General features: G+C 44.0%; 1 protein-coding gene across 6 annotated transcripts in view; it reads left to right on the forward strand.

Moving 5' to 3' along the window:
• The window catches only part of LOC140410681 (runt-related transcription factor 2-like), a 257,444-nt gene extending 229,696 nt beyond the window's left edge, over nt 1-27,748 (forward strand). For all 6 annotated transcript variants that reach the window (XM_072499075.1, XM_072499069.1, XM_072499071.1 and 3 more), the window contains one exon: nt 22,866-27,748. In XM_072499075.1, the coding sequence (XP_072355176.1) occupies nt 22,866-23,341 (476 nt within the window). In that variant the 3' untranslated portion in view covers nt 23,342-27,748. The remainder of the gene's footprint in view (nt 1-22,865) is intronic.
• The last annotated feature ends 146 nt before the right edge of the window (nt 27,749-27,894 follow it).

Below are 27,894 nucleotides of genomic sequence, written 5' to 3' on the forward strand. Positions count from 1 at the left end.
AGGTAGTATAGTAGGGGGCTAAGTACACAGCCTTGCGGGGGTCCCTGTATCGGCATGGTAGCACAGTGGTTAGCACTGTTGCTTCACAGAGCCAGGGACCCGGGTTCGATTCCTGGCTTTGGTCACTGTCTGTGTGGAGTATGCGTATGCACATTCTCCCCGTGTCTGCGTGGGTTTGCTCCGGTTTCCTCTCACAAGTCCCTAAAAACGTGCTTGTTAGGTGAATTGGAAATTCTGAATTCTCCCTCAGTGTACCCGAACAGAGACCATAGCGTGCCGACTAGGGAATTTCACAGTAACTTCACTGCAGTGTTAATGTGAGCCTACTTGTGACACTGATAAAGATTATTATTATTATTGAGGATTGTCGTGGAGGAGTAAAGATAACTAATCCTTACTGATTGTGGTCTATGGGTCAGGAAGTTGAGGATCCAGTTGCAGAAGGAGGAGCCATGTCCTAGGTTTTAGAGTTTTTATATGAGCTTGGAAGGATTATGGTGTTGAAGATGGAGCTGTAGTCAATGATTAGGAGTCTGACGTAGGAGTCCTTTTTGTCAAAATGACTGTTTGGCCAGGGAGATGGTGTCTGCTGTGGATTGGTTGTGGCGGTATGCAAATTGCAGTGGATCAAGGCATTCTGGGAGTATGGAGTTGATGTGTTTCATGACCAACCTCCCAAAGCACTTCATAATGATCGATGTCAAGGCCACCGGACGGTAGTCATTGAGGCACGTTGCCTGGTTCTTCTTTAGCACCGGTATGATGGTAGTCATTGTTGAAGCAGGTAGGAACCACAGAATGGAGTAGGGAGAGGTTGAAGATGTCTATAAACACACCCTCCAGTTGGTCCACACAGGATCTGCGTGCACGACCAGGGATTCCGTCAGGACCCATTGCTTTCTGAGAGTTCAATTTCAAGAAGGCCAATCTGACTTTGGAAGCTATGATGGTAGATATGGCTGTGTCCAAGTTGACAACGGTTTGGTGGTTTCCTGCTCAAAATGAGCGTAGAATACTTGAGTTCACCGGGGAATGGTGGGCTCTTGCCGAAGATTCTACTCGGCTTTGCTTTGTAGCCCATTATTTTGTTTAAGCCTTGCCACAACCTACAAGAGTCCGTGTTGTTGGTCTGTGATCTAGCTTAGTCTCGTATTGTCTCTTGGCATCCTTGGTGGCCTTGTGGTCATACCTAGATTTCTTGTATAGGTCACGGTCACCTGTCTTGAACGGCAATACAATTGGCTTCAGGCCAATCCACATCAAACAACCTGGTCTGAAAACTCTGCTCACATTTTGGCAGCTGTGACAAATTCTACCAGAACTGAGACAGTACACAAATGTTTAAAGCAATCATGAATGAAACAACCCACAGCATGCTAAAAGAAAATGTCCTAGCTCCCAATGTTAATGGATCCATTTGGTACGATCCTCAGAGAGACAATGGGGTGAATTCTCCACCTGCAGGATTCTCCGTCCAGCCGGCAGCCGCTCCCACCCATGGGTTTCCGTGGCGTGGAGTGGCAGGAACAGAGAATTCCACTGCCAGCTCCGCTGAAAAACACGTGGCTGGGGAGGCAGAGAATCCACCCAATACTTTCAGGGTATTTCAATTTCCAGCCACCGACTTAATCCATAGAATGTGACCTTGCAGACACAATTCCAGATGTGGATTGATCCATCATTAAGCTGTAACACTAGAGGAAGAGGGGTTCTTGGCTATACCTAGAAAGGTCCCACAGGGAAGGAGGATAATTAAGCAGGGAATCTATTTTTGAGGTCCTCTGATATTGGCAGCTGCAGAATGGAGGTAGTAAATCTGAAAGACCAGGTTGTCCGCCTTCTTAGGCTTGGCTGTCCTCCACAGTCAAGGGATAACTAAATGGGAAGAAGGAAAGGAAAAAATATCCACGTTAGCAATAACTAATATATTACCACAAAATTCCACAAGGCCATCCCACAAAATCTGCCTACAAGCTGGAAAGCAGCAACATTTCAGTTCCGGTTGAGGGAGCAACCCTTCCTGTGAACTCCCCCCTGAACCTATGGCTGGGTTACCTCAGAATGGATCAACAAATTTAGGACCTTTTATAACGTTATTTGATTTAAATGTTGTTTCTGTTTATGAAAAAAAAAAATTCCACTGAAAATCCACCACTGTGTAGATTTTGACTTGAATTTTTAAATGACAAATCTATATTTACTGAAAGAAAAGTGTATCTGCATCACAAATAGTCAGTCAATGTCCCTGTGCGGAATTCTCTGATAATGTCCCCACGCCCGTGAGAAAACGGGCACGAATCACTCTGGACTTTCCTGTAGAAAGTCCAGAGTGATTCTTCGTTTTGCAGGGGGCTAGCAGGGCCCTGGAGTGCTCCTCGCAGCTCCGGCTGCCAATACGGGGCCCTGCACCTCCGGCCACAGGTCTACGCATGCACTTTCGGCCGCCTGCTGCAGCGGCCCCGCGCAACATGGCGGACCCACACCGTAGGCCGGCCCCGACAATATAGGCCCTCCCGAGATTGCATGCGGCCGCCGATCGGTGGCCCCCGATCACGAGCCTGTCGGCCTGGAGGCCCCCCCCCCCCTGGTGACGGATCCCCCCCACCAGGGGACTGTGTCCGCAGCCGCCGCTCCGAGCTCCTGCCGGGTAGAACCATGAGTGAACCACGCCGGCGGGAACTCAGCCAGTTGTCGGCGGAGAATCGCCGCGGGGGCCTCTTTCAATGGCCCCCGACCGGTGTCGCGTCGACTGCGCGCGCGATTGTCGGACCCGATCGCAGGTCTGACGCCCATTCTCTGCCCCGGCGCTGAGCGCGATTGCAGCGGGGAGGCTCGGAGGATCCCAGCCCCTGTGCTGGGTTGTAAGATGGAATGGAGAAAGGGGTGCCGATGGTGGAGATAGAATGGCTCCTGTTGGAATGAATACAGCATGATACTGTCCTCCCATATAAAATCAACTGGTTTATTATGGACAGCACCCAGTAGAATGAAATGCTTAAGTGCTGCCAAAACCAATGGAACTCTATCCCAGCAGGAATCTGTCTATTCAGGACGGGAAGAGAAAGAAAAGGCGAATTGGAGGGGGGAGAAAAAAGAAGTATCTCAAATGTGTCCTGCCCTTTGGCATAACACTGGCACTTCAAAATCTGAATTTTTGTTAATAGGAGCCTACTGCTCACAGGTCGAAGGACTGTGCCAATAGACTTCAGTCAATTCCTCCATCCATTTCCCTTTAGTATTAAGCAGTTGGGTGATCTCATGATTCATTCGTATGCACTATATATGCAGCACAGCCTATTTCTGTTAGTCCTGCAGAGACACCAAAACATGCACAAGCTAGTCAAGCAGCAGCAATAATACAGTATGTGTGGCCTCTCAAAAACATGATTTGACTCATTTTTATCCAAAACTTTGCAAATTATTCAAGCGTTTGTATTTGTTGATGAAGTGACTGTGCAGGGTTGATTTATCAATTGGTTTGTGTTTGGTTAGAATAGATTAGTCAGGGGGATGTTCTCTGCTAAAACAGGACAGTTTCCAACTAATGAAAATATCCAACAGATTTTTATCATGTTTTTCTTATCAAAATTACTTTCCATTGCTATGAAATAGGAAGTAAACATTCCTTTAACTCGACAGTACTTTTCAATGGGGCAAAACAATAATCTTTATTTTTATGAAGAGTTTAATTACAAGTCCTTTGAGAACAATTAGTATTATTGTACCACATAGGACAGCGTAAAAAAATCAGCATTTTTAGTTTATTAAAAGAATTCCCTTTTAGAAATGAAGTTGGTTTACAGTGTTAGATGAAAAACGTTTTGCTTATTTTATATTGAAATAAAAGCAGATGAGAGAGAATTGCCCAACAACAGCTGTTGCATTTGATCTGTGTTATATTTAGAACACATTTAAGTTGTTTGGTTCAGTGATATTTTTAAAGCATTTGAAAAAAAAACTTTACAAGTAGCACATTGTTAAGCAATTGCTGTTTTGAATCTCCAATAAACCTCCTATTGACTAGCCCAAATCTCTTCCAGGCTCTGTAGAGAATAAAATAGTTCCATATGAAGAATGGCGGCGGCAATAGGCACTTTAGGTTCTCACTAAAGTCACAAGTAATAACTTGGTATAATTTCACTCCAGATTAGTTCAAAATCCCCGACTGAGTAAACAGAGGCTCACTCAGCATTACTACAGAAACCCCTTTCTTGTTATGTGCCACATGTTTGCAGATTGTGGGGCTTGAGCCATGGTAATGTAACCACAGCAATCCCTCATTTACAGATGGCTCAGTCTGGGCTAACTGTGACCTAAGACAGTATAGAAGGAACAATACAGGAATGAGACAAATAGTGGAATAACCTTGTCATAGAAGCAAATTATGGGCCGGGATTTCTGCTGCCATTCGCCGAGGGCGAAAATGGCGATGCCCGTGGAAAATCTTGCGAGACCACCAAAATGAGAATCTTGATGGTGCGGTCTTGCTTTCTGATTTTTCCTTTCCCGGCAGGCGGCGACACAAAGAGTCCCCCCCCCCCCCCCCCCCCCCCCAAGAAAAGGTGGGAATCTATTTTCCAAATAAATTAGCATCTAATTAAAAGGCTTTCCTGCCGTATGTTTCCCCTACATTTAAGAATTCCCCTCGTTGGCATCACTTCACGGTCGGCACGGTTTACAACTGCTTTTCAAAAATGGGAACCAGGTGACGGGAACCCGCTGAGGGCGCACAGGTATGTAAAGCCCCCGAGGGAGGGACATGCTCGGGTGGAACCCTGGCACTGCCCCGGCACTTGCCAGGGGACGGTGCCTGGGGGTAGAGCCTGGGGGCACCTCTGGGGAGTTCCAGTGGGAGGGAGTTTTTCTTATCCGTGGGGTGTGCGGGGGAGGGGGGGAGCTGACCTTGGGTATATGGGGGTTTCCCCTTAGAGGAGAGGGGAAGATGGGTTTTTTCTTGCCGATCGGGATACTCTTCACTTTCTGTAGAGCTGGCACTGGCTCAATCAGGCTCCACCCCACAAGCGTGACAGCGTCAGAGATGCTTCGAAGTGTAACATTACCTGGCGAGAAAAACTGGTTGTGTAGCCGGGGAGCTGCACTCTGATTTTCTTGTCTTAACAAACACTTCGAGAAATTTTCACCCATAGTCCCTCTTTATGTTTGGTCACATTGAATGATGGGATGTATTTGTAAATAATTAATCAAGGGCAGTAACCTAATCAAGGGCATTGGATAATATTACAAACCAAGATATAAATTTGTCAGAAATGTATTATTTTCTTAACCAAATAGAAGTAATTACATATGTTAAGAATGCCGCTGATTAATGCGAGGGTATCCCAAAACATCGATTATCATCGATAGATTATCATCGAATTTACAGTGCAGAAGGAGGCCATTCGGCCCATCGAGTCTGCACCGGCTCTTGGAAAGAGCACCCTACCCAAGGTCAACACCTCCACCCTATCCCCATAACCCAGTAACCCCACCCAACACTAAGGGTAATTTTGGACACTAAGGGCAATTTATCATGGCCAATCCACCTAACCTGCACATCTTTGGACTGTGGGAGGAAACCGGAGCACCCGGAGGAAACCCACGCACACACGGGGAGGATGTGCAGACTCCGCACAGACAGTGACCCAAGCCGGAATCGAACCTGGGACCCTGGAGCTGTGAAGCAATTGTGCTATCCACAATGCTACCGTGCTGCCCCAAGGGTTACCCAGAAGGGTAACTTGAAAGTGGTGTATATTTTCAATTTGGTAAACTGTGAGGAAAGATATGCAAACCAGGGAGGAATAGTCCAGTTGTTTTGTGATTAATTAATGAAAAAAGTGTATTAACTTAAAAGTTGACAAGAAGGATTACAGTATAATTTGATAGTACACTGATGGCTATATATACATAGTATTACATTAAGTTACCCCTTTATTCCCAACTACGTATGTATCCTGAACTCTGAGATGCCCCTTTGTTCCTAAACAACATCCAATATTGTAAACTCTATGAGCTATATCCAGTAGATAATTACCACGCACAGGCTATTTGTCCATGTTTGGAGAAAACCGTCACTTTCAGCTAAAGTGTAATTTTGTTGGTTTGAGTTCGAGTTTAACTGGCTGTCCTTTTAGTAATAACTTGTTTTCAGAGGAGACTGTTTTCTGCAGCTGGATGTGGCTGTGATGGTAGCTGCTGCTACTGTGTCCCTTTCTCCAGTTATTCGGCTGTGGAAATATCATTTTTTTCCTTTTGATGTTACCCACCCTGTGGACGCAGCTTTTTAGCATATAAGTGCCAATTGCCTTATCTCTCCACTTTTGAAGTTATCTCTTCTATACCCCATATTACATAGGTAAGCACTTGCTTGTCTCGTTGATATGCTAATCAATTGCTCTTTTTATTTTATTTTATCCTAATTAAATGTTTTAAATCTTAATTTTCCCCAATTGTTAACACATAATATAAATTGTTGCTTACAATACAGTTGGGTTCAGTGGGCTGGATTTTCTGCTTCGGATCGTGATCCCAACATCGGAATCAATTCCAGATCCTGACCATGCCTGATGTGTGGTTGTGACAAATCTGTCAGGATTTTTGGTGAGCTGACCAATTATTAACCAGAGGGCGTACCTGCTATCTAATTATAGACAGCAAGTGGGGTCTTGAGACTAGAGAGTCAATAGTGACAACACATTGACAGTCCCATCTCACAATGGAGGCAATCTCTGACAACCAGTTTAAAAAAAAATAATAATTTGACAGCCACAGCTGTCAGACCATGGTGATGGAGGAATAACCCTTTCACTGAGTGATCAGCAGCTAATGCTGTGGTCCCCACAACCATGGCAGGTACGGGGGAGGGTCCCTAGTGGATAAAATGCTACCCACTCCCCACCCTACTTCCCCTCCCACCTAGGGACAACTTCTTCTCACTGTCTTGGCTGCAGTGTGCGGCCCATCTGCCGACTGGGAAATTCAACTCTGGGTTCAGGAAAGATGCCTTAAAATGCTCTTAGTTGCCTCAGTTGGCTACCCACCACTTGCAGGCAGGCAGCCTAGCCTAACCTTCTCGAAAATGGCTCAGGGTTAGGATGGTTCTGGCCCAAAATTCCAGGCCCACCTCCAGTCCTACCCCCGTCAGCCTTCGGAAATCCTGCCCAACATATTTTTTGGCAGTTTTTCTCACAGTAGCAACTGCAACCCCTGAGTTGATTTTGTGTGATACTTTCAGGTATGAGTAAATATCATGACACCACTGCTAGCTAATTGAGAAATAATCTACAGCCAATTATGAAAAATTCTACATATTGGGCTGGATTTTCCACAGCCCCACGCTAAAATCGCGTGAGGCGTGGGGGTGGAGGATGCCAATTTCACGACGAAATCGGGCCCGATCGGGAGGGGGACGGGCCTACATTTTGCAGTCCGCCATGGCGCTCGGCGAGGCTGCCGCCGTGCACATGCGCGGAGTCAAAACCGGAAGTGTGGGGGCCCGTTTCCGCAGCTAAAGCTGCGTGAATCACTGGGTCCCTGCTAGCCCCCTGCAGGTGAGCGAATTGGCTTATCTTTTCTTTAGGAAACTCCGGAGTGAAACGCCAGTGTTTTTATGACGGCGTGGGGACATAGTCCCATTTTGGGAGAAATCAGCCCGTTATGTTATTAGGTACATCATTTGACTTGGTTCGACGCAGGTTGAATATTCCTTTCATAATCCCTGAATCTACATAACACTGCAACATCCGGTAAAATGTGTAGTCAGATAAATTTGTATTGCTCCAATCCAATTAACATTGTGGAAAGTATTCTGCACCCAGAGCAATTGCGAAAGTTTCTAATGCGCCACTAAAACAGAAAGTTTTATTTTGCTTTTACCTGGGCCAGTGGCACAGTCAGGATGCCAGGGCCCCAAGAGAGGGTATGATGTGCTACCTTTTCTTTTGGCTTGCACAGTGCCACAGTCTAATCATGTTAACTGATTAGAATTCTAACTCACTTATTTGAAAGAAGCCTTTCCTGGGTAGCAGCCATTACAAGTCCTCCCAACATGACAATGAAAGTGGCGCTGATTATTTATTATACGCGGCAGTTAAACAATTATTTAGTGTCAGTCTGCAAGGCAGTAATTCAATTGTTTTTCCCTAGATTAGGCACATATTGAATCAAAATGTGCCTGTGTTTGCAGTAATAATGGTGCAAAAGAATAATTGTAAAGTGTGCTAATGTTTCCACCAAATTTCTGCAGGGGTTTGCCCGATTTCCTGCTGTAACTTTGGTGGAAGATTGACAGACATGTCCATTTATGGTGCTACACTGGCAGTTCTGCTGACATGAAGTGACAGCAGGAGATCAGGAGAGTTGCTGGGCAAATTCAGGACACAAAAGTATGAAAATATAGCGTTAAATCCAAATAAGACCATGACCAAAACGTGCATAGTGTACACAGATGCATAATTAAACATTAGAGGAAGGGAGTAACTATCCTTAATATTGTCCATATTTTCACTCACACTTCACCTTTGATAGATTAATATTCTCTAAAGAATTCTGAGCAGACCAACCAGAACACAGCTTCACCAACTGCAATCCCCAACATTCAACCATTGTCCTCTAGTTTGCAGTGGACTATTTTGATAAAATTCAGAGAGATAGCAGGCACATCTCCCTTTCTGCAGGCCATTTATTAGACCTCAGCTTACCGCAAGGTCTAATATGAACGTTTTCATTGGATACTTGCATTGCCAATGACTTATGTCCCTCCTCCAATAATAGTGGACATTGGTAGAGGTTCAGACAGGATCACCCTTTGCATGCGGAAAGCGTTCTGATGGAGGAAAATGAGTGAAAGTCATGGTGGAGATAGGCCCAAGGGCAGAAATCCACTTTGACGCTTTTCCATTAAAGTAGGTCAATCCATCCCTATAGATCGATAGTTATTTTTATTTTAAACATCTGAGCTACCTCAGTGTATAAACATTTTTCTTGTCATCCATCAGAGAAAGCTGTCATAAAAATTAAAACAAACGTAAAATAGAAATTATCTGATCACGTTGTTGTCATGTTTTCACACTTCTCATAACATCTGTTTAAGACGTCATCAACTCTTACTATTATCTGAAAGAAAGCCGGAAGCAAATCACGTAGTGTGCATCATTGGCGTGGGATTCTGCAGCCACAAATTGAACCAGAGCTTGGGGCTTTCAATATTTCAAGCAGTTTTTGTGGCAGGTGCATTGTTCTGAAGTAGACTAAGTGGAGACTGCTTGGCCAAAATTATTTCCTAGTACTTAAAGAAAAGTGCTGAAGCTGAACAAGTTGAAACTTTCGCTGCTTTGCTGTAGTTATCTAATGAAGAGAAAAAAAAATTGTTGAGAAAAAACACATCCTGTCGAAGCTTTTCATCTTGCACTCACCAGGATCATAGAATCGTAGAATTTACGGTGCAGAAGGAGGCCATTCAGCCCGAGTCTGCTCGGCCCTTAGAAAGAGTACCCTACTCAAGCCCACGCATCTACCCTATCCCCGTAGCCCAGTAACCCCCACTTAACCTTTTGTGGCCAATCCACCTAACCCGCACATCTTTGGACTGTAGGAGGAAACCGGAGCACCCAGAGGAAACCCATGCAGACACGGGGAGAATGTGCAGATTCCACAGAGACAGTGACCCAGCCGGGAATCGAACCTGGGACCCTGGAGGCGTGAAGCAACTGTGCTAACCACTGTGCTACCATGCCGTCCAGGATAAACACAAGAATACCAAATGAGAAAAAGGGTGCTGATTGTTTGGCAAGTGAACTATGGTTGAGATGTTGTCATGGAAACTGTGCAGGGAACAATTACTCCCAAGCTTTTATTTAAATTCACAAAATGGCAAGTCAGCACTGATTGGTCAAGATGTTGCCATGGGGAATGCATGAGCAATGCCTTGACCAATCAGCGTAGACTTTCATTTGCCAACTAATCACACCTTTTTCTCATGCATGATAAATGGTTGCCCCTTTGAAATGTATTATTTGTGTATCTGTCCTGATGAGTGCAAAAAGAAAAGCTTTGACAGCAAGTTTCTTTTTTCAGTAATACTCAGAATAAGAAATATATAATTAGTTCAAGTACAGCAATTAATATTCATGTTGACTGCTGGGGTCGCTGAGTGTCGAATAACCAGCCTACCAAGTTAAATAATGTGTACACTTGGACACTTGTATTTAGCATAAGGAATAATATTCTTGATATTTTCCACTGCATATCAAGTTAAGACAATGGGTAGAATTCTCCCATCTGGGAACTAGGTCCTGTGGCGGGTTAGGAATGTGGAGTGTTTCCTGCAGTGAAGGCCATCAAGAAAACACACCAAATCTTCTATCCCTGACCTCAATTAATTATGCAATCCGGTGTTTTGCTCTATATTCCGTGGTGGGTCAAGCCTGATGGCGTGTAGTCTGCTCTCCTATCTGGGCGGCATTTTGAAAATGCACCTAACATCACTGACCCACTATTGAAGAAAGAAGGCGGACCATCTGACAATTAAGATAGATCTCTGGGAAAACGTTGAGGCTAGAAATTGAATCTCGTGTAAAAGAAATGGAAATCCAGGAACATTTTGAGGCTGGATGATGGACCCCCATCAGGACACCGAATTTGGAAGGTCCACCTGTAGATGCTCCCCCTCCACCTACTGCCGTGGTGTTCCAGGGGTATTGACGGCCTCCATCCTGAACTTCAGATGGACCGCAGGCATTGTTCAGGTGAGTCGCAACATCTGCATGCCAAGTTCTTCCAAACATGGTTCGCACTGACATGTTTTCCTGCTGACACCGCCACTTTTTGGGCCTCCTGCCAAATTCGTGCCCCCCCCTCTCCCCAGCCCACCATTGAACCCGCCAGTGAGGGCATGGGAGCATTCTGCCCAATATGTTTGCAGAGAGTAAGTTATTATAACTCGAGGCTTTTGGATTTTTTAAAAAATCAATCAGGTTGGGGCGGCACGGTAACACAGTGGATAGCACTGTTGCTTCACAGCTCCAGGGTCCCAGGTTCGATTCCCAGCTTGGGTCACCGTCTGTGCGGCGTCTGTGCTCTCCCCGTGTCTATGTGGGTTTCCTCCGGGTGCTCCGGTTTCCTCTCACAGTCCAAAGATGTGCAGGTTCGGTGGATTGGCCATGCTAAATTGCCCTTAGTTTCCAAAAAAGGTTAGGTGGGGTTACTGGGTTACAGGGGTAGGGTGGAGGTGTGTGCTTAAGTAGGGTAGTTTCCAAGAGCTGGTGCAGACTCAATGGGCCGAATGGCTTCCTTCTGCACTGTAGATTCTATGTTCGATGAGATTTTTTTTTTTTAATCAGCAAAATAGTCCACAGAATTGTATCTCTCATGTCAGGTTGATGGAGAATTGTTTTGCTCCCAGACCTCTGCACTTTGGTTACTTGCTGGAAGGGCTGAGGCACTGTCTAGGCAGGGACGTATAGTCATTGCTGACCAAAGCCATCAGGCCGAGCTTGGCTCAAATCAGGTACTTAGCAAACTGGAGGATCAAACCTTCCACTAAAGGGAATTGAGAGATAGTGCTCCAATACTCAGCACTACCATAAAACCAGGAAGGAAAATGGTGACTTTTGCACATGCATACTGCTGTTGGGGAGCCTTGCCAAAGTACACATTCATAAATTGGTCCCTTTAGTCTCAATCGCAACTCCTCTGCTGACCTCTCGAATGGGTCAGAAGTCTACAAATACGTCTGACAGTTTCTGAAGAGGCACTATATGTCCGCTACCAGTTGTCCAAGTTTAGCCACAGCCAAGAAATCAAAGACCTTCAATAAGAAGGCAAAGTGGCAGAACTCCTTTGCATAGTTGTTAACTGGAATAATTTGAGCAGAATAGATTTTTTTTCCAAAACCTAAAAGTTTACATATCTATTTGTTATAATAAATATGTAACCAGTTGTCACTCAAAAAGTCCCCCTCCCTTCAAGTGGATTAATGATTTATAGTAGTTTTAGAATGTGAGCTGGTATGACCTACCTCTGTGTAGTGTAGTCTCTCAAGTTCCCTTCATGTACTGTACAATTGATTGCCCTTGTTGTATAGGACAGGATAAAGCTAAAGGCTGTACTTTCAGAAGGGAGTGCCTCCAACTAACAATATAAAGCAATAAGGAAACTAAATCAACACATTTTCTTTTTCACATATGGTAACATTATTCTGACTTTGGGACTTCAAAATAATTGTAGCAATCAAGAAGGACAACACTAAAATCAGCCAGTGTTTTTCATGGAACGCATGGAAATTTAGCTGCAATTTTACATTGCCTTTTCTAGAAGTAAATTTGAAATTTTTCCAATATAGTTTGCTATGTTGAAGCAGACAGGGGTATTCAATTCCTCTTTGTAATTGATGTCTGCCATCTATTTGTTGGCTACGTAACCAGCTGGTCAGGTAAGTAGAAAGTGGACTTCTTTACACCTTCCTGTGCAAACGCTAGATGACATGTTGGCCAACAGAGGGAAAGGCAGTGAGCTGAGACAGACTGTCTTGTCTCCACAGACCTCTTGGCAAGTTGGAATGTCATACTTAGTAATGTCTAAAAACAGAGGGTGGGAATTCATAACAGGTTCAAGCAGCTTACTTGCTATTTAACAGAACACCTCCACCTGTTTTCAGTTCATCTGATAAACCTATTGTCTTCTTTCAAAATATAAATGCAACTAAATTTGAATGCCCTGATTCAATAAACTGTGAATATATGAATCCTGATTAATTTTAATTCTACTACTGTGAGCCAAAATATAACATTTGGTTGTATCCGCGAGGCATTTCATTTAAGGTTTTGACAAAATGAGTAATCAAGGGCAGCAATTTTAATTGCCCATTCATATAATTAATGTTTTGAACCCTCCTCCTGTTGCAACATGAGAAATTACATTATGTGCCTCAAGGAGACAATCTGACTGGGAGAAAAACTATTGATTCTGAATAGGAATTTGAAGAGCACTGTTGCTATTTTTAGGAGGAAGGTCCTGTTTTAATGTCTTTCTGTTGTTGAACCACAAGCAATTAGTGGTTTTTAATTTTTTTTAACAAAGTTTATGGATTGAAAGGGAAAGAGGATTTGTCCTTTTTTATTTTGCTAATTTAAGGCATTGAACCACATCTAAGGGCTATGGCTCATTAAAAATTTCATGGAAACAGTTCAATGAAAACGTTTCCATATGTCTTTCCGATTCATTCTATTCTGAAGGGGTCCCCATGCACGCACTGACTGGAACCATTTCAGGGAATAGGTCTGGGCAATAGGTCCTGGGAGTGATATACTGGTCATGCGAGGCTGTGCCACAACTTGTGTGGGCTTCTTAAACACAGCGCATTTTTCCTTTGGATCTTGAAGAGCCCATTTTTAAATTACTGCAAGAAATTTTTATTACAGTTTCTCTGTTGTAGCCACTGATATTATAGTTTAATGTAATTATTCTACAAATGGTCTGATAAAAGTATTTCTTAGTAGATAAATATCATGACAGCTCAGTGGATAGAAATTGCACCCTGTGGGTTGAAAATGAGCCAAACAGATCAGGAAGATCTCAAGTTTGATTCCTGATGTGTGAAGTTAGCTGCTTTTCAGGCAGAACAACGACAGCGACTTGCATCTGTGTAACATCTTTAAGGTAGTATAGCATCTCAAAGCACTTCACAGGAGTTATATCAGAGAGAATTTTATACCAAGCCACAAAGGATGTTGGGAGAGGTGACCAAAATCTTGGTCACAGAGAAACGCTTTAAGAAACACCTTAAAATAGGAGTTGGCAGAGATGTTTAAGGAGGACATTTCAGAGCTTAGGGCCGAGGCAGCTGGAGTCATGGCCATCAGTTAGCCGTTAGAATTGGGGATGCGCAGGAGGCCAAAATTGGACACGGTCACGGATCTTGGAGATTTGCTGAGCAGGAGGAGATTACAGGGGTAGGGAGGTGTGGGAAATAGGGAGATGTGAGCCTGTTCAGGCTTTGCCAGGCCCATAGTTATGTAGATCAATGTACATTGCTTAACCAGAAGCATGTATACCAGCAACATAGAGGTGATAGGTCATCGAGACTTTGTGCAAGGACACAAGAAACAGAGTTTTAGATTCTGCAGATGTCCCTACCTCAGATCACTACCTAGCATGCACATTGACCATTCATGAGGTCAGAATTGGGTTTAGCTGTGGTTTGCCTGCTGAAGAATAACCTACTTGTGTTGATTTTGACTTTGAGAGTAAATCAGTTGAGCTGTGTGCCAGACCATTGTCGTCAGTGAGGCCCAACCCATTTTGATGTCTGGTAGTTTGCCAGTGAGGTGAAGGATGGTCAGAATTGGAATTCTGGTTGCTACTCCACAAACCAAATAGGAAATTCTATTTTCAAAGGTAAACAGTGCCGAAAATATTCATACAGCCAGGGACAATTTTTCATGCTCCTCCTGGACCTATATAAAACATTCACAAAACTTGTATTTACCTACTTCAGAAGCAGCCTGCAGCGGTTCCTTTAAGGATTACAGATTAAGCTGCTCAAAGTCTAGTGCCAGTTACACATGGGCCTGAATTTTACATTCGGGGAACACCCAAAGTCGATGTGGACGGGAGCAGCTGTGAAACCGTCTCCTGGCCAAGATTGTGTTGTTAACGCAATATTACACTGGCTAGCCAAATGGCGGCCATTTAGCCTGAAATGTACCCTGTGAAAGGTTGAGCGCTGCCTGGGAAGCAGTCGCGGGCACCGAGAAAAGGGAGCATGGCAGATTGGGCTTCCAATGTGCTTCTTCAGGGGGACAGCAGAGCTATCTCGGGGAGCTGCTGACTTGTAAATAAAAATATCACTGGAAAAACTACGCCACGAGCGTCAACACAGCACAATCATACACAGACCTCAGTCCTCGTACACTTTTGTTAATTTTATTTGAGCCTCAACTTTAATCTGCCCTGGATCAAGGTTGTAGCTAAAACGTAAAGGCCGTCTTGCCAATCAGCCTGCCCACCAACCAGCAGGCAGGCGATGTAAAATCCCAGTCAATTGATGTTTCATTAATTTATATTGGCTTCTTGATTGTAGGCGAGCGCATTTCTGACTCACGCCATTGACTTAAGTATCGCATGAGGGCGAGGTGACGTCGGTACATGCACCCGACATCTTCCCATGCGATTCTACACTCTTCCGGGTCAGGCGCGCGCCTACCCAAGCAGTGTAGAACTCTGGCCATTGACTGTATATTTGTACTGCACATCGGAACTATAAAACCAGCAGGACTCACTTTGCAGGATAAAAGCTGCCTTCCAACTCAACCAGGTGGCCCTGTGGCCAGCCAGTTCCACTGGTGGACACGAATGCTGGCAGCCATACCAGGAGGAAGCAGGGGTGGTAGGTGGCACACTGCTTTTTTAGGTCTGGTACAGCTCTATTCCTGCCAGGTGAAGGTTGTGAACATTGGGGCCACTGCCACTTTACATGTAAAGGCTGGACATGTGGGGAAGCTACTGCTCTGGAACTAATTCCCCTTCTCTCCTTCCCAGTGAAACTGCACCTCTGCATGAATGTTTTCAGAAGAAGAGGGCCAAAATTCTCTGGCCTCCCCGTAGCATGTTTCTCAGCGGTAGGTTCCGCCACTGTCAATAGGATTGCCCTTTGAATCCATCCCACGCCACCAGGAAGCCCGTGACAGGGCTGTGCCATCGGCGGGAGGGACAGGAAAATCTCACCGGTGCGAACAGTCAGAAGTTCAAAAGGTTTAAATTTGCGAGGGATAGTTAATTATTGTAACTTGAATTGTAGAAACAAAATTAAATCAGAAACCAACACACAATTGCAACAGCATAGTAAAATTGCAGGACACGATAATTGGACAAATGGCAGACTAAGGGCATTATCTACTGGCCGAACGGGAGCACGATATGGCTGGTAGATGCTGGGAGAAGCCTCCTGAAGGCTTCCCGGCAGCCAGTACGTCTGGCGAGATCTATCCAACCCTGGCAAGGCGGTGCGATCAGGATCCCGCCCACAATGGGCGTGAACAGGCCGCACATGCCTAAGTAGGTTTTAAACTTATTAAGGTGTACTCACCTGGGATCTACCGGCATCCAGGCATCTAACGGCCTCCCCAGGGAGTCCTCAGCCGGGTGCCATTTAGTACTGGTCCTCACCAATGTGGACCAGGCGGATCAGCAGCTGTAGGGTCTCCCAGGCCATTGGAGGCCCTTGCATGAGCAGTGTGGCCCCTGACCCTCCCCGGAACTTGGGCACCTTGGCACTGCCACAATGGGTGGCACTGCAAAGTCAGCAGGAACACTGCCAGAATGCCCGGGTGGTACTGCCAAGGGTCAGGGCCTGGGGGGGGGGGGCATGCCCATGAAAGGAACGTGGACGAGGGTGGGGTGTGCAAGGCTGGTATGAAGGGGTCTCTAGAAGAGTGGGGGTCCTGAAGAGGGACCTGAAAAGGGGGGTGGGAAGTCCTACCTAAAAAGGCGGGACACTTAGTGACCACTTAACGGGGTGTCATCCCTTGGGGGTGGGGGTGGTGTGGGCCGAGGCCACACATATCCCCATTTTGTGCGCTGAAGAGCTCCGCTCGCTGAACTCCTCAGTGTAGTGAGAGAACAGGATGCCATTTACAAATGGTGTCACGATCTCCGGAGCCCCCAAGGCGACCCCCCCCCCCCCCCCAAGAGCCAACGCACTATGGGAGGGTCCTGGGGCATTTCACCCAGCACCCACGCAGGGCACATTCGGGCTGATCACCACCATGCAAAAAATGCCAGTTTGACATCTTGGCAGTGCCAACCTGGCAGTGCCCTTGCCAGCTTGCAGTGCCATATGGGCACCTTAGCAGTGCCAGGTTGGCACTCAGGTGGCATTGCCAAGGGTACCAGGCTGGCAGTGCCTGGTTGCCAGGCAGTGCCAGGGTATCACCCTGTCCAAAGGGCACACCTTGGAGCCTCCGATCCCCTGGGAAAACCCCACTCTTATCGTTCCGTCTGTTGCTCATTTGTGGAGACCAATACTGAACGGCGCTCGCCTGAGGTCTCTGAGGCAAAGGGGATTGGTCACAATGTCTCGGTACATCGGGAATCTGCACATTAAAACGAGACTAGCTGAACTCGAATGAACAGGCTTTTGCCGCAGGTGGATGATGAATGTGAATGGTGCCAGAGAAGCCCGGCCAACCACGCCCGCAGGTTCTGTGCCTGCCCCAGACTTGTCGGGTTCTGGGCAGCCTTCTTCGAGGTGATATCCAAGGTTGTGGGGGTGAAGGTGGAGCGTGCCTGAGAGTGGCAGTCATCGGGGTGTCTGACCAGCCAATACTACACATGGGAAAGCAGACTGATGCCCGAGCTTTTACTTCCTTCATCGCACACTGGAGAATCCTGCTCGGCTGGTGATCAGCAGCACCACCGACACTTCAGGCTGACTGGCAGACCTGGCGGAATTTCTCCACCTGGAGAAGATCAAATACACCATCCGAGAGTCAGACGAGGGCTTCCACAAAGAGTAGGGGCCATTCATCAGCCTGCTCCAAGACCTGCTCGAAGCCAATAGTGATTAGGAAGAAAGGGGGAAAGGGAGACCAATGCGGGCTGATAAGATTGCACGGAACAGATAGTAACAAGGGAGGGGGGGCAAGCAGCAAAGAAGGAACCCAGGGAAGTATCAGGAAGGGACATGGGAAAAGAGCGAGGGGTGGGGGGCAGAGAGCCCCCTCCAGAAAAGCCATAGGGGCAACAGCAACAGTCACAAATGCAAGAATGAATATAACTTGAGTGAGAGAAGGGGCCAAGATGGAGTTCGACTAACAATAGAGGGAGGGTGGGGGACGGGGAAAAAAGGAAAGGGGGAAGGCCGCTGGAAGGGGCACATGTAAATTGTTCATAAGAAACATTTCATTCTGTAAATATTATGTTTTATATGTCTGATTGTTAAATTGTTAAAATTGGAAAATTCTAATAATATTTAAAAAAAGAAATGTATATGTAAACAATGACAAATGTTTTGAGCTGTTTTTCACTTTAAAGGAGAGTGGCTCTCCCTGAACAATAGTTTATGGGAGGAATTTATCGGCTGTTCACGTTGACGGGATATAATAATAGTATAATCTTTATTAGTGTCACAAGTAGGCTTACATTAACACTGCAATTAAGTTACTGAGAAAATCCTGTAGTCGCCACACTCCGGCGCCTGTTCGGGTACACTGAGGGAGAATTCAGAATGGACAATTCACCTAATAAGCACGTCTTTCGGGACTTGTGGGAGGAAACCGGAGCACCTGGAGGAAACCCACGCAGACACTGGGAGAACGTGCAGATGAACCCAAGCCGGGAATCAAACCTGGGACCCCGGTGCTGTGAAGCAACAGTGCTAACCACTGTGCTACCATGCCGTCCATATCGTACTGTACCGAGATATTCCGGTTCCACCGACGCCGCATGGGTTTCCCGGTGATAGTGGTGCAGTCACCGGGAAATTTCGTTGACACCGGCGAGACCAGAAAATACTGCTGGCGGGCCCCCTCCACCGAAAAACACGCGGCAAGTTGCTCGGTAAATCCCACCCTGTCATAGAATTTACAGTGCAGAAGGAGGCCATTCGGCCCAGCGAGTCTGCACCAGCCCTTGGTAAGAGTACCCTACTTAAGCTCACACCTCCACCCTATCCCCGTAACACAGTAACCCCACCCAACCATTTTTGGGCAATTTAGAATGGCCAATCCACCTAACCTGCACATCTTTGGACTGTGGGAGGAAACCGGAGCACCCGGAGGAAACCCACGCAGACACGGGCTAACATGCAGACTCTGTACAGACAATGACCCAAGCCGGGAATCGAACCTGAGACCCTGATGCTGTGAAGAAGCAGTGCTAACCACTGTGCTACCGTGCCTATGTACCTTGGATAAAGAGGAGATTGTCCTATTAGCTGTAAAATCTTGTGATAGAACCAGGCCAGAATTGATTTGCACTGCTGGTATATGGGTGTATCTAGAATTATGGGGTATAAAAAATTGGATGAGGTAATAGCGTAATGGGTTACTCAACAAGAAGGGCTCGAAATTCAATTCTGTAAGTGTTGCTGAAGGCCGCACTATGGAAGCTGGAGGTCCTAAAAATGGTACGTTTAGTGCTTCTGGCATGCCTCGCGCAGTGCCGTTGCATAGCAACTGGCCATCCTGATGATTTGTTGCATGTTCTTGGACCTTGGACTGCGCTGATTCACTAAATGCGTGTTATTTGTACTCACAAAAGTACATGTAAGAGGGAACATACATCAGCACCTTTTGCCATCGAGGCATCCAACTCGCAGGTTAGGTAATTTCGAAAAGTGTCTGCTACTTATGAAAGTACCGTAGAGATGTTTCTAGAGATGTGAGTTTCTGGAATTGGCAGCGTATATTGCTACATCTCCACAGGGAGGGCAGAGGATTTGGTAACCTATCCATGCAAAGGCTGCAACTGGCAAGGGAGCTCTAGTTGTAATGCCTCTTGTTCTACAACGTGAAAGGGCAGATAGAGCAGAGGCTGCGGAGAGGGGAAGGTCAGCATGTAGGGAGGAGGCATCTGTAATACTTTCCCTCCAGATGGGCTGGCTGTAAGTGCGCCCCTTCACCACCATTGGTCCACTATGCCACACATACCTATTTACCTGCAACATCCAGTCATAACAACCCCTTGGCCAAAATCCTGCAATAAAAGACCGCAACAAAAGCCTTGCCATAGCATCTTTATTAAACAGCATATGCAATGATAAACAACAATCCAAAAAGTAAACATGAACTATTCACCCCGTGCCTTCTTTTAGTATCCTTTGTTGCGTTGCATATGAAAAAAAAAGCTTGTATTAAAACTCTTGGGAAGATTGGGATAGATTGTGGCTGGGGGAGTGGGCAGCAGTGGATGTACTCAATTGTTAAAATAGTTCTCCATCCCCTTCCCGCACAAATCACCCACCCTTTCCCACCACACACTCCTCTCCCACCAAACTGTATATGATGTTAAAGTTCATTTCAGTTGTCTATGACTTCTTTCATTGCATATAAGTTAGAGTTGCTGGCACCTACTCCTGGCATTTGTTGGGTTACAGAGACAGGATGTAGGAGGGAAGTCACTAAGCGTAACTGGCCACACCGCATACCCCCTAAGTAAAAGAATGCTGAGAGTGGGCATACCAGACATACTGAAGAAAGGATTGCATTCCTTACCTAAGCTATCTGCTGTTGTTTAGGCACAAAATAATAAGTAATAATGCATTCCATTCAGTTTTATGTGCAGACTTCCTTTAAAGTTAGTTCAGGAATGTGTTTCAACAAATCATATGTATTAATTACAGTATAAAAACAACTGTACTCCCTCCAGGAAAAATATAGTTGAAAATAGTTCTAAGATGTTTACCTAACTTCTGTTTAACTAGAACTGCAGGGGCCACAAACACAAAGAGCTTTGTATTTATTTTGTTAGCCTACAGCTACAGTACAGTAAGCTCTCATTAGAAAATCTTTTGATATATTGATACTTAATGCATGTTATTTATAGCTCCTACTCCAACGGAGTATGGATAAAGAGTTCTCTATATGTTTCTCATTGTATATGACGTTTCACTATGGCTCCTCAAATAGGACAACAGAATGTTTCTTTGAGATTTTGCATGTTATTTCATAGATTCTGAATCAACAAATACGTTTTTCTGAATGCTTAGAATAATTTATAAAACAAGGGCATAAATCTTTACAATAGATGTAAAATAGACATATAAACTAAAATGGAAAGTTCAGATTGGCACTTTGGATTCATTTTTGACAGGGCATGGTTCTTTTAAAAAATATATATTTTTGTTTTTACAAAAGGCCTCAGTTTTACACAAAGAACTCATGAATGCTCTTGGAATTTAATCAAACATATTCCCTGTGGGCCTCATATTACTGCTCAAGAATTTAAGTCTCATTATTGGCCAATGTTCTAAATCTGCCAGCTATTTGTGTGACAATATTAAGTAATGCTTAATTTTCTGTTGGTGTCAATGTCCCAATAATTCACTTTTCATACTGGCTCTTGTATACCCTCTTTTATAACATTGGTTCCAGAAACAGAATCAATTTTCCTTCTGCTACATGGAGAGCAGTGGGATATATGTGGCCACAATAAAGTAGTGACTTGTCTCTGGGCCTACTCTTGCTGACATGGGGTCATTTAGCGCAATTGGCTCAACGGCTGGTTTGTGAGGCGGAGTGACACTAACAACGTGGGTTCAATTCGAATATGGGCTGAGCTTATTAACAAATGCCCTGCTTTCTCAATCTTGCCCTTTGCTTGAAGTGTGATCACCTTCAGGTTACATCACCACCAGTCAGCTCTCTCTCAAAGAGGGGAGCAGCCTATGGTCCCTTGGGAAGGTGGCAACATTTACATTCTCACTGACAGTTACTATGTGGCAACAACCCAAAATTATTAATGCTAGCATAGGCTTAACAAACCTCCAATCTTTTCCATGTGGTATTGCGATAAATACATATTTGTTTGTAAAAATTAATAAATGTACCAATAGAAGGCATTGGGAAAAGAGATGCCTGAAAGCCAGCCCCTGGCCGGGATTCTCTGAAATCTCGGCCAAGTGTTGACGCTGGCATCAAAACTGGCGTGAGCGACGCCGGCGTCGAAGGGCCTCCAGGGCCAGGCATTCACCCCTTTTTCGGGGGCTAGTACGGCGCCGGAGAGCTGTGCGCTCTAAAGTCGGTGCGACACAGCCGGCACGGATCCACGCATGCACGTGCGTTGCCGTCTCCACGCCGCCTCCTGGTTAATATGGCGACCCGGCGCGGAGGAACATAGGCCGCCCCACCCCGGAATAAGCCCGCCCACCGATCGGTAGGCCCTGATCGCGGGCCTGGCCACCGTGGAGGCCCCCCCGGAGTCGGATCTCCCCGCCCTGCCCACCAGGATGGCCCCCGCAGCCAGAACACCGAGGTGGGACCATACGTAACCCATGCCGGCTGAACTCGGCGGGCACTCGGCCCGTCAAGCGCGGGGATGGCCCCCGACCAGCGGGCTGTGACCACGTGGGCGCGATTAACCGGAGAATCGGCAGCCCGGCATCGGAGTGGCATGGCGCGATTCTTGCGCCCCCCCCCCCCCCCCCGCCGATTCTCTGACCCGGCGCGGGATGGGAGAATCACGGCCCCTGTCTTTGCTGCCAAGCCCCCAGCTCCCTCACCTGTGACCCGCCCCCCCCCCCCCCCCCCCCCAAGCCCACAACCCCCATTCCACCATCATTCACCTGTACCTAGACTCCCCCCGCCCCACCCTGATTCTGAGGCCCTGGGTAGTCACCACCTCAAATTGAGTTACTAAGCTGTCGGTTTCTGATTGGCTGGCTGCTTTTGTCAGGCTGGACACCTACCCTCGGGTCTTTGATCCTGGAGGAAGGCCCCACTGCTGACCTGTTAAGTGCCTTCATGGACACATGACGCAGGCCTTCCCAAACAAAAAGACAGCATGGAGTCTCACCAGCTCTCCAGCTGGCAGAAGACACCTCTGTTGCCTCCACAAGATTCTGGCCATATTCAAAACCTTTTTAGATTCTTTCGTACAGATTAAGAGATTAAATTTGCTCAGATAAACCCCATGACAAGCCGATTAGGATAAGACATGTTGTACACTATAAGAATGTAAGAAACACAAAGGCAATAGTATTAAATTTGGTTGTCTATTTTTGAAGCCACATTTTTTGCACAGCATAAGTGATAGATATACTGATGTATAACTCTAACCCTAACTTTAAATGTCTAAAACAGAATACTGGTTTATGAATGTTTCTTTGAAAGATTTGCAAGTTATATGTTTTGCACTTTTTTCTTTTGTAGGTGCTACAGACTTTCACTTCTCAGACTCCCGACAGTTTGGGCTTTCCTCCCTCACAGAAAGCCGTTTTCCTAATCCGCGAATGCACTACCCAGCAGCCTTCACCTACACACCAACTCCTGTTACAACTGGCATGTCATTGGGTATGTCTGCAGCTACACACTACCATACCTACCTACCACCACCCTATCCTGGCTCATCCCCAAACCAAAGTGGACCTTTCCAGACCAGCAGTGCACCCTATCTCTACTATGGCACCTCTTCTGGATCTTACCAATTCTCCATGGTGGCAGGGGGAGAACGCTCACCCTCCAGAATGCTGCCACCTTGTACCAGTGCATCAACTGGCAGTACACTCCTTAATCCAAATCTGCCAAACCAAAATGATGGTGTAGATGCTGATGGTAGCCATAGCAATTCTCCCACAGTGTTGACTTCCACTGGGAGGATTGATGAGTCTGTCTGGAGACCATACTGAATCTGTGATTCCTTATCTTAGAACAACAGCTTGCAAAGGAAGTCATCATTTAAATAGTGCCTATTATACAGTTTTTAACTGGAAGAAAATCTTATCATATTAAGACTGTTGAGTGAAAGAACTGGTACAGTATTTAAGGACATTTCTGTACTGATCAAGATATGCACATCACATTGCTTTTTTATAAGTTCTTGAGTGAACTTGTTATCTTGTCCAAATATATGAAGAACTTCTCGCTACTCAGCAAAACTGTATTGTTTTAGAAAGATGGGCCTTCCCAGAACTGACTGTGCAAATTGCAGTAATTTATAAATGCATTATGAGAACAACATTGAAAGTTGCAAGAAAAGTGGCTAAAAACAAGAAGAATAAGAGGACTCTAAGCTTAAGAAGATGAAAAGTCCTACAAAAGAATTGTTACCCACTTTAATTTTTTAAAATAAATTGTCTATGCGAAAAATGGTTCACTGTTGGAATAGTGGTATCAGAAACAAACATGTATGCACTCAGTTGTATCTATGCATAGAGGGGCAGAATTTTTCTTTATCAATTTCCTGAGAGATCCCTTCAAGTGTAAATAGAAAAAAGTTGTTTTCGAAGTGCCGTTTATCCAAGAATTCCTGCTAACTGAATGTTTACTACAGATTTTAAGAGGTCTGATTTGCATTCTTTAAATGCTTTGTATGTTTCAAAGAAAATTGCTTTCCAATTTCAAACGAGGTAAATGTCATCTGGCTTGATGAAATCTCACTTTACTTTAGTGTCATTAATATTTCTATTGAATATTGTTTACTCATTAAATGAATGACTCCTCCATGGTGACATAGCGATCTTAAAATAGTAATGTCTACTGTAAGCATCATTATCTGTAGCTGTCTGCACATTTGAAAAAAGTGGAACTTATTAATGTTGTCTTGATATACTCAAATTGGTTACTTAAAGTACGTGGGATTTCCCTTGAAATATTTAAAATCCCAGGATGATTTAATCATTAAATATTTGTGCCTACATAACAGAGTATTCTTGGTAGCTCATTCCAGTGGCGGTGGGAGACTTGCCTTCAAATCATCTGTTCCAATTTACAAGTTCTCCGAAAACATAAATTTTTTAAAAAACCTATATATTAAATGTTTAGATGTAAAATGTAAATTTATTTGAGGTATGAATCGAGGTGTATTATTTGACAAATTGGTCTTCTTTTCTCAAAGATGTCAAATCAAAGAAACATCCTTACATGACTGATAGGTGCAGGGCTTTGATAAATAAAGGGATGGACACATGGCTGTCCAACATCACCCAATCATAACCCTATATAACTGTTTATCGATAAACCCTCCCCTGTCATTTGACCCATAGTAACTCAAAATTTTCCCGTATTTGGAACCATAGAATTCCTAAAGTGTGGGTGGAAACAGGAAAATCTGGAGGAAACGCAGACACGAGGAGAATGTGCAAGCTCCACATAGGCAATCACCCAAGTCTGGAATTGAACCTGGGTCACTGGCACTGTGAGGCAAGCAATGCTAACCACTGTGCCACCCGGTTTTGTGGTTATTAGTCTGCATACAAATGATTAAGATCAGATGGATCTACAGAAGTAGTAAAGTTGAGAGCACAAAATGGCATCTGACTTGTATCATTTGATTATTGCGACTCACACCTTTTTTAAAAAAGAGATCAAATTCTAAAACCCTGTAATGAAGCAAATTAAAATTGAATATTTTTGTTTAATATTGCCAACTAAAAGACATGCTGTTATGGTCATTTTTTTTTTCAGTCCTGTTAATGAAATGAAATTAATTTTTCTTTATTCTCGTAACTAACTGTAAGTCTTATAAGGCCTTATATTCTAGAAGGCCTTCAACTCTTAATAAGGCATGTGTAGATGTCCATTTAAAATAGTACATTTGTAAGTGTGTATTTATAGAGAACCCACTATGTATCAAAGTAACCCAAGTCCTTGAGATAGTAGCCTTGAAATACCGATAAACCAAATAACTAACTTAGAAAGGTTACACTTGGCAATGTGTATTCAGACTTTATTTAAAAAGCACAAACTAGATGAGAGTTACATTAATGCAATATCTACTTATCCGTATGCTTCCTTAAATTCAAATGCTTTGTTCCATAAGAAACTTAGACATTACTATTTTATGTATTAAATAAAGTCAAATATTTTTCCATATTTAGATATAGTTCGCTTTTTTTTTTACTGCAAAGTTTCTTGTGTGAAGCATGCTTATGTGGACCCAAGGTTCAAAATGGCCGATTTACATTAAAGCTGGACAACTTTATTGATATTGTTTATTCCAAGTGGTAGCTTGAAGCAAACCACCAGTCTACGTTTATATATCTGTGTACAGGTAATGAGTTCAAGAGTTTTCAGCAGCACTTGAAAAAGCAGGTGTCAGGTTACACGACTCAAGTTTGAACTAATCAAATCTTACTGCCGGTGCAGGCTGTTACCTATTTAATAAGAGGTACTCTATTTGTTTAATGTAATTTTTATTGCTTAAGGTGGGCTTTCAAAGATTTAAATATGATTTTTTAATATAAAGTGATTTTTAAAAAGAACATTCTTTGTTAGGATGTGATATTTGTCGGGCTGCAGGCAGCGATTTTGGAACCAAATTTAAGATTTTGTACAGTCAAAAACATTTCGCACCACATCCAGTTAGATTCAGCATCCACCAGGTAAATTCCCTACCGCAAAAGTTTTAATACTCATCATACATTTAGGACAGCAAACAAAATGTAGTAATTCATCACTTTTCCATTAGGAACAGATTTTCTACTGCAGATGTGAACATCTTTTGGGTTTTAGATAGAGTTAGTTTTCTATGGTACTGACTGCTACCTTTAACTGTCATTTCTGCTGCAATTATGTGATGCCTCAGATGGTTTGCTAATAAATTTGTTGCTAATGGAGATGTGTTTTAATAGACTTTACAGTACACCAAGAAATGATTTGTTTATATAGTGGTAGTAGATAATCTGAGGTATTATATACTAGCAAAAAAAGGAATTCAGATTCAAATCACTCCTATTGCATTGTGCAATCACAACCAATGTTACACACTCATGTTTGAAATGTTACATTTAGATATGAGTCTCATTCTATTCGTCAAATAATACATTCCTCCACTGATGAGATGGGATTCTGCAGAAGTTCTTGGGATAGCACTGAATACTGGAGTTGTTGCCTCTCCATTTTCCTTTTTCTGCTAAATTATTGGGAATCATTTTATCATTCTGTGCGACACCCTGTTTTGAGAAGATGCTAATTACTGAGTACTGCAGGTGTGAAAATACCTTCAGACACAAAACAAACAAAAACCCTAGCAGCACAGATCGGAACCACAGGTTAAAGCTGGCTCTAGTTCTGTGCTGGTGAAACGATTAATCTGCTTTCCTCGAGACCTTTGATATTGGGATTCTTACTAAGAAAGCAGAAGCACTAACTCTAGCAGTAAATCGAAGTATTTGCCGAACACGGCAACTCATATTAATAATTGAGCACAATTTTGTCAAGCAGAGTTCAGAAAACTTTTACGGTTTTCTAAGCCAACAGCCATTCTGCTAATGTAACTGGCCAGTACTGGTGGCAAAATAAGCTTTGTTTATTAACCATTTATTGCGAAGAACAAAATATTTTTATTTGCTTCCAGTAACTGCCATGTTAAAATATGCACATGATTTTTTTTTTTTGCATAATGAAAGCAATATTCTCAAACTTGTAGTGGAAAATAACACTTTATCCTGTTATTTATTAAATAGATTGAAAGTTATAAGTGGCTGTTTCAACGTTAAAGATTGAATAGGACCTAGGGCAAGCCTCATCCATCTCTGATTTGGTACACCCAATTATCTTCAACCCTGAATTCTTTTTACAAACATTAAAAAGGCTTATTTTATCATTTCAGCAGTCTATGATACAGTTCATATTTTGTTTTCCTTTAGTTTGTGATTGTAGGCATGAAATGGAAATCCTAGCTTTCTAATGTAATTACCACATAGATAGTTGAACTCCATGAAAAAAGGCATACATTTTAATCTGTTCGTATTTCTGTGTATGTAAAACAGACAACATTCTGCAGTTTTGATTTCAAAGGTATACTTACACTCTGCCTTTTTATTCTGTGTTTTTTTACTTTTTGTATAAATACAAGCTTTTTATTGCTGTTATTGAATAATTGCTTTGCACTGAGTATACTGTACTAGCATTGTGTTTCCAAGCCATTGCCATCATTGATTATGAATCACTTTGCTACGTCTTAAAAGGGAACAATGCTAAGATAATGGTTTTTGTGTCACCAAACCACAAAATTCCTTGTCTGACATATTGTCATGATTGTAACATTGATTCAAGATTGAATTTCATTCTCAATAAAATGGCATTTTCTATTACGTTTGCATTTATGTTCTTTGATCATTTTAAGATACTGCAGAGGATATGCAGCTATAGAGTGCACAGCTGTGTAATTCAGGTTTGCACTGGTTCTTGTGTATTGTTTACATCCGGTTGTCACTGAATAAATCTTGAAATGATATTC

The sequence above is a fragment of the Scyliorhinus torazame genome, chromosome 4 (assembly GCF_047496885.1).
Source record: "Scyliorhinus torazame isolate Kashiwa2021f chromosome 4, sScyTor2.1, whole genome shotgun sequence".
In the NCBI taxonomy this organism is placed as follows: Eukaryota; Metazoa; Chordata; class Chondrichthyes; order Carcharhiniformes; family Scyliorhinidae; genus Scyliorhinus; species Scyliorhinus torazame.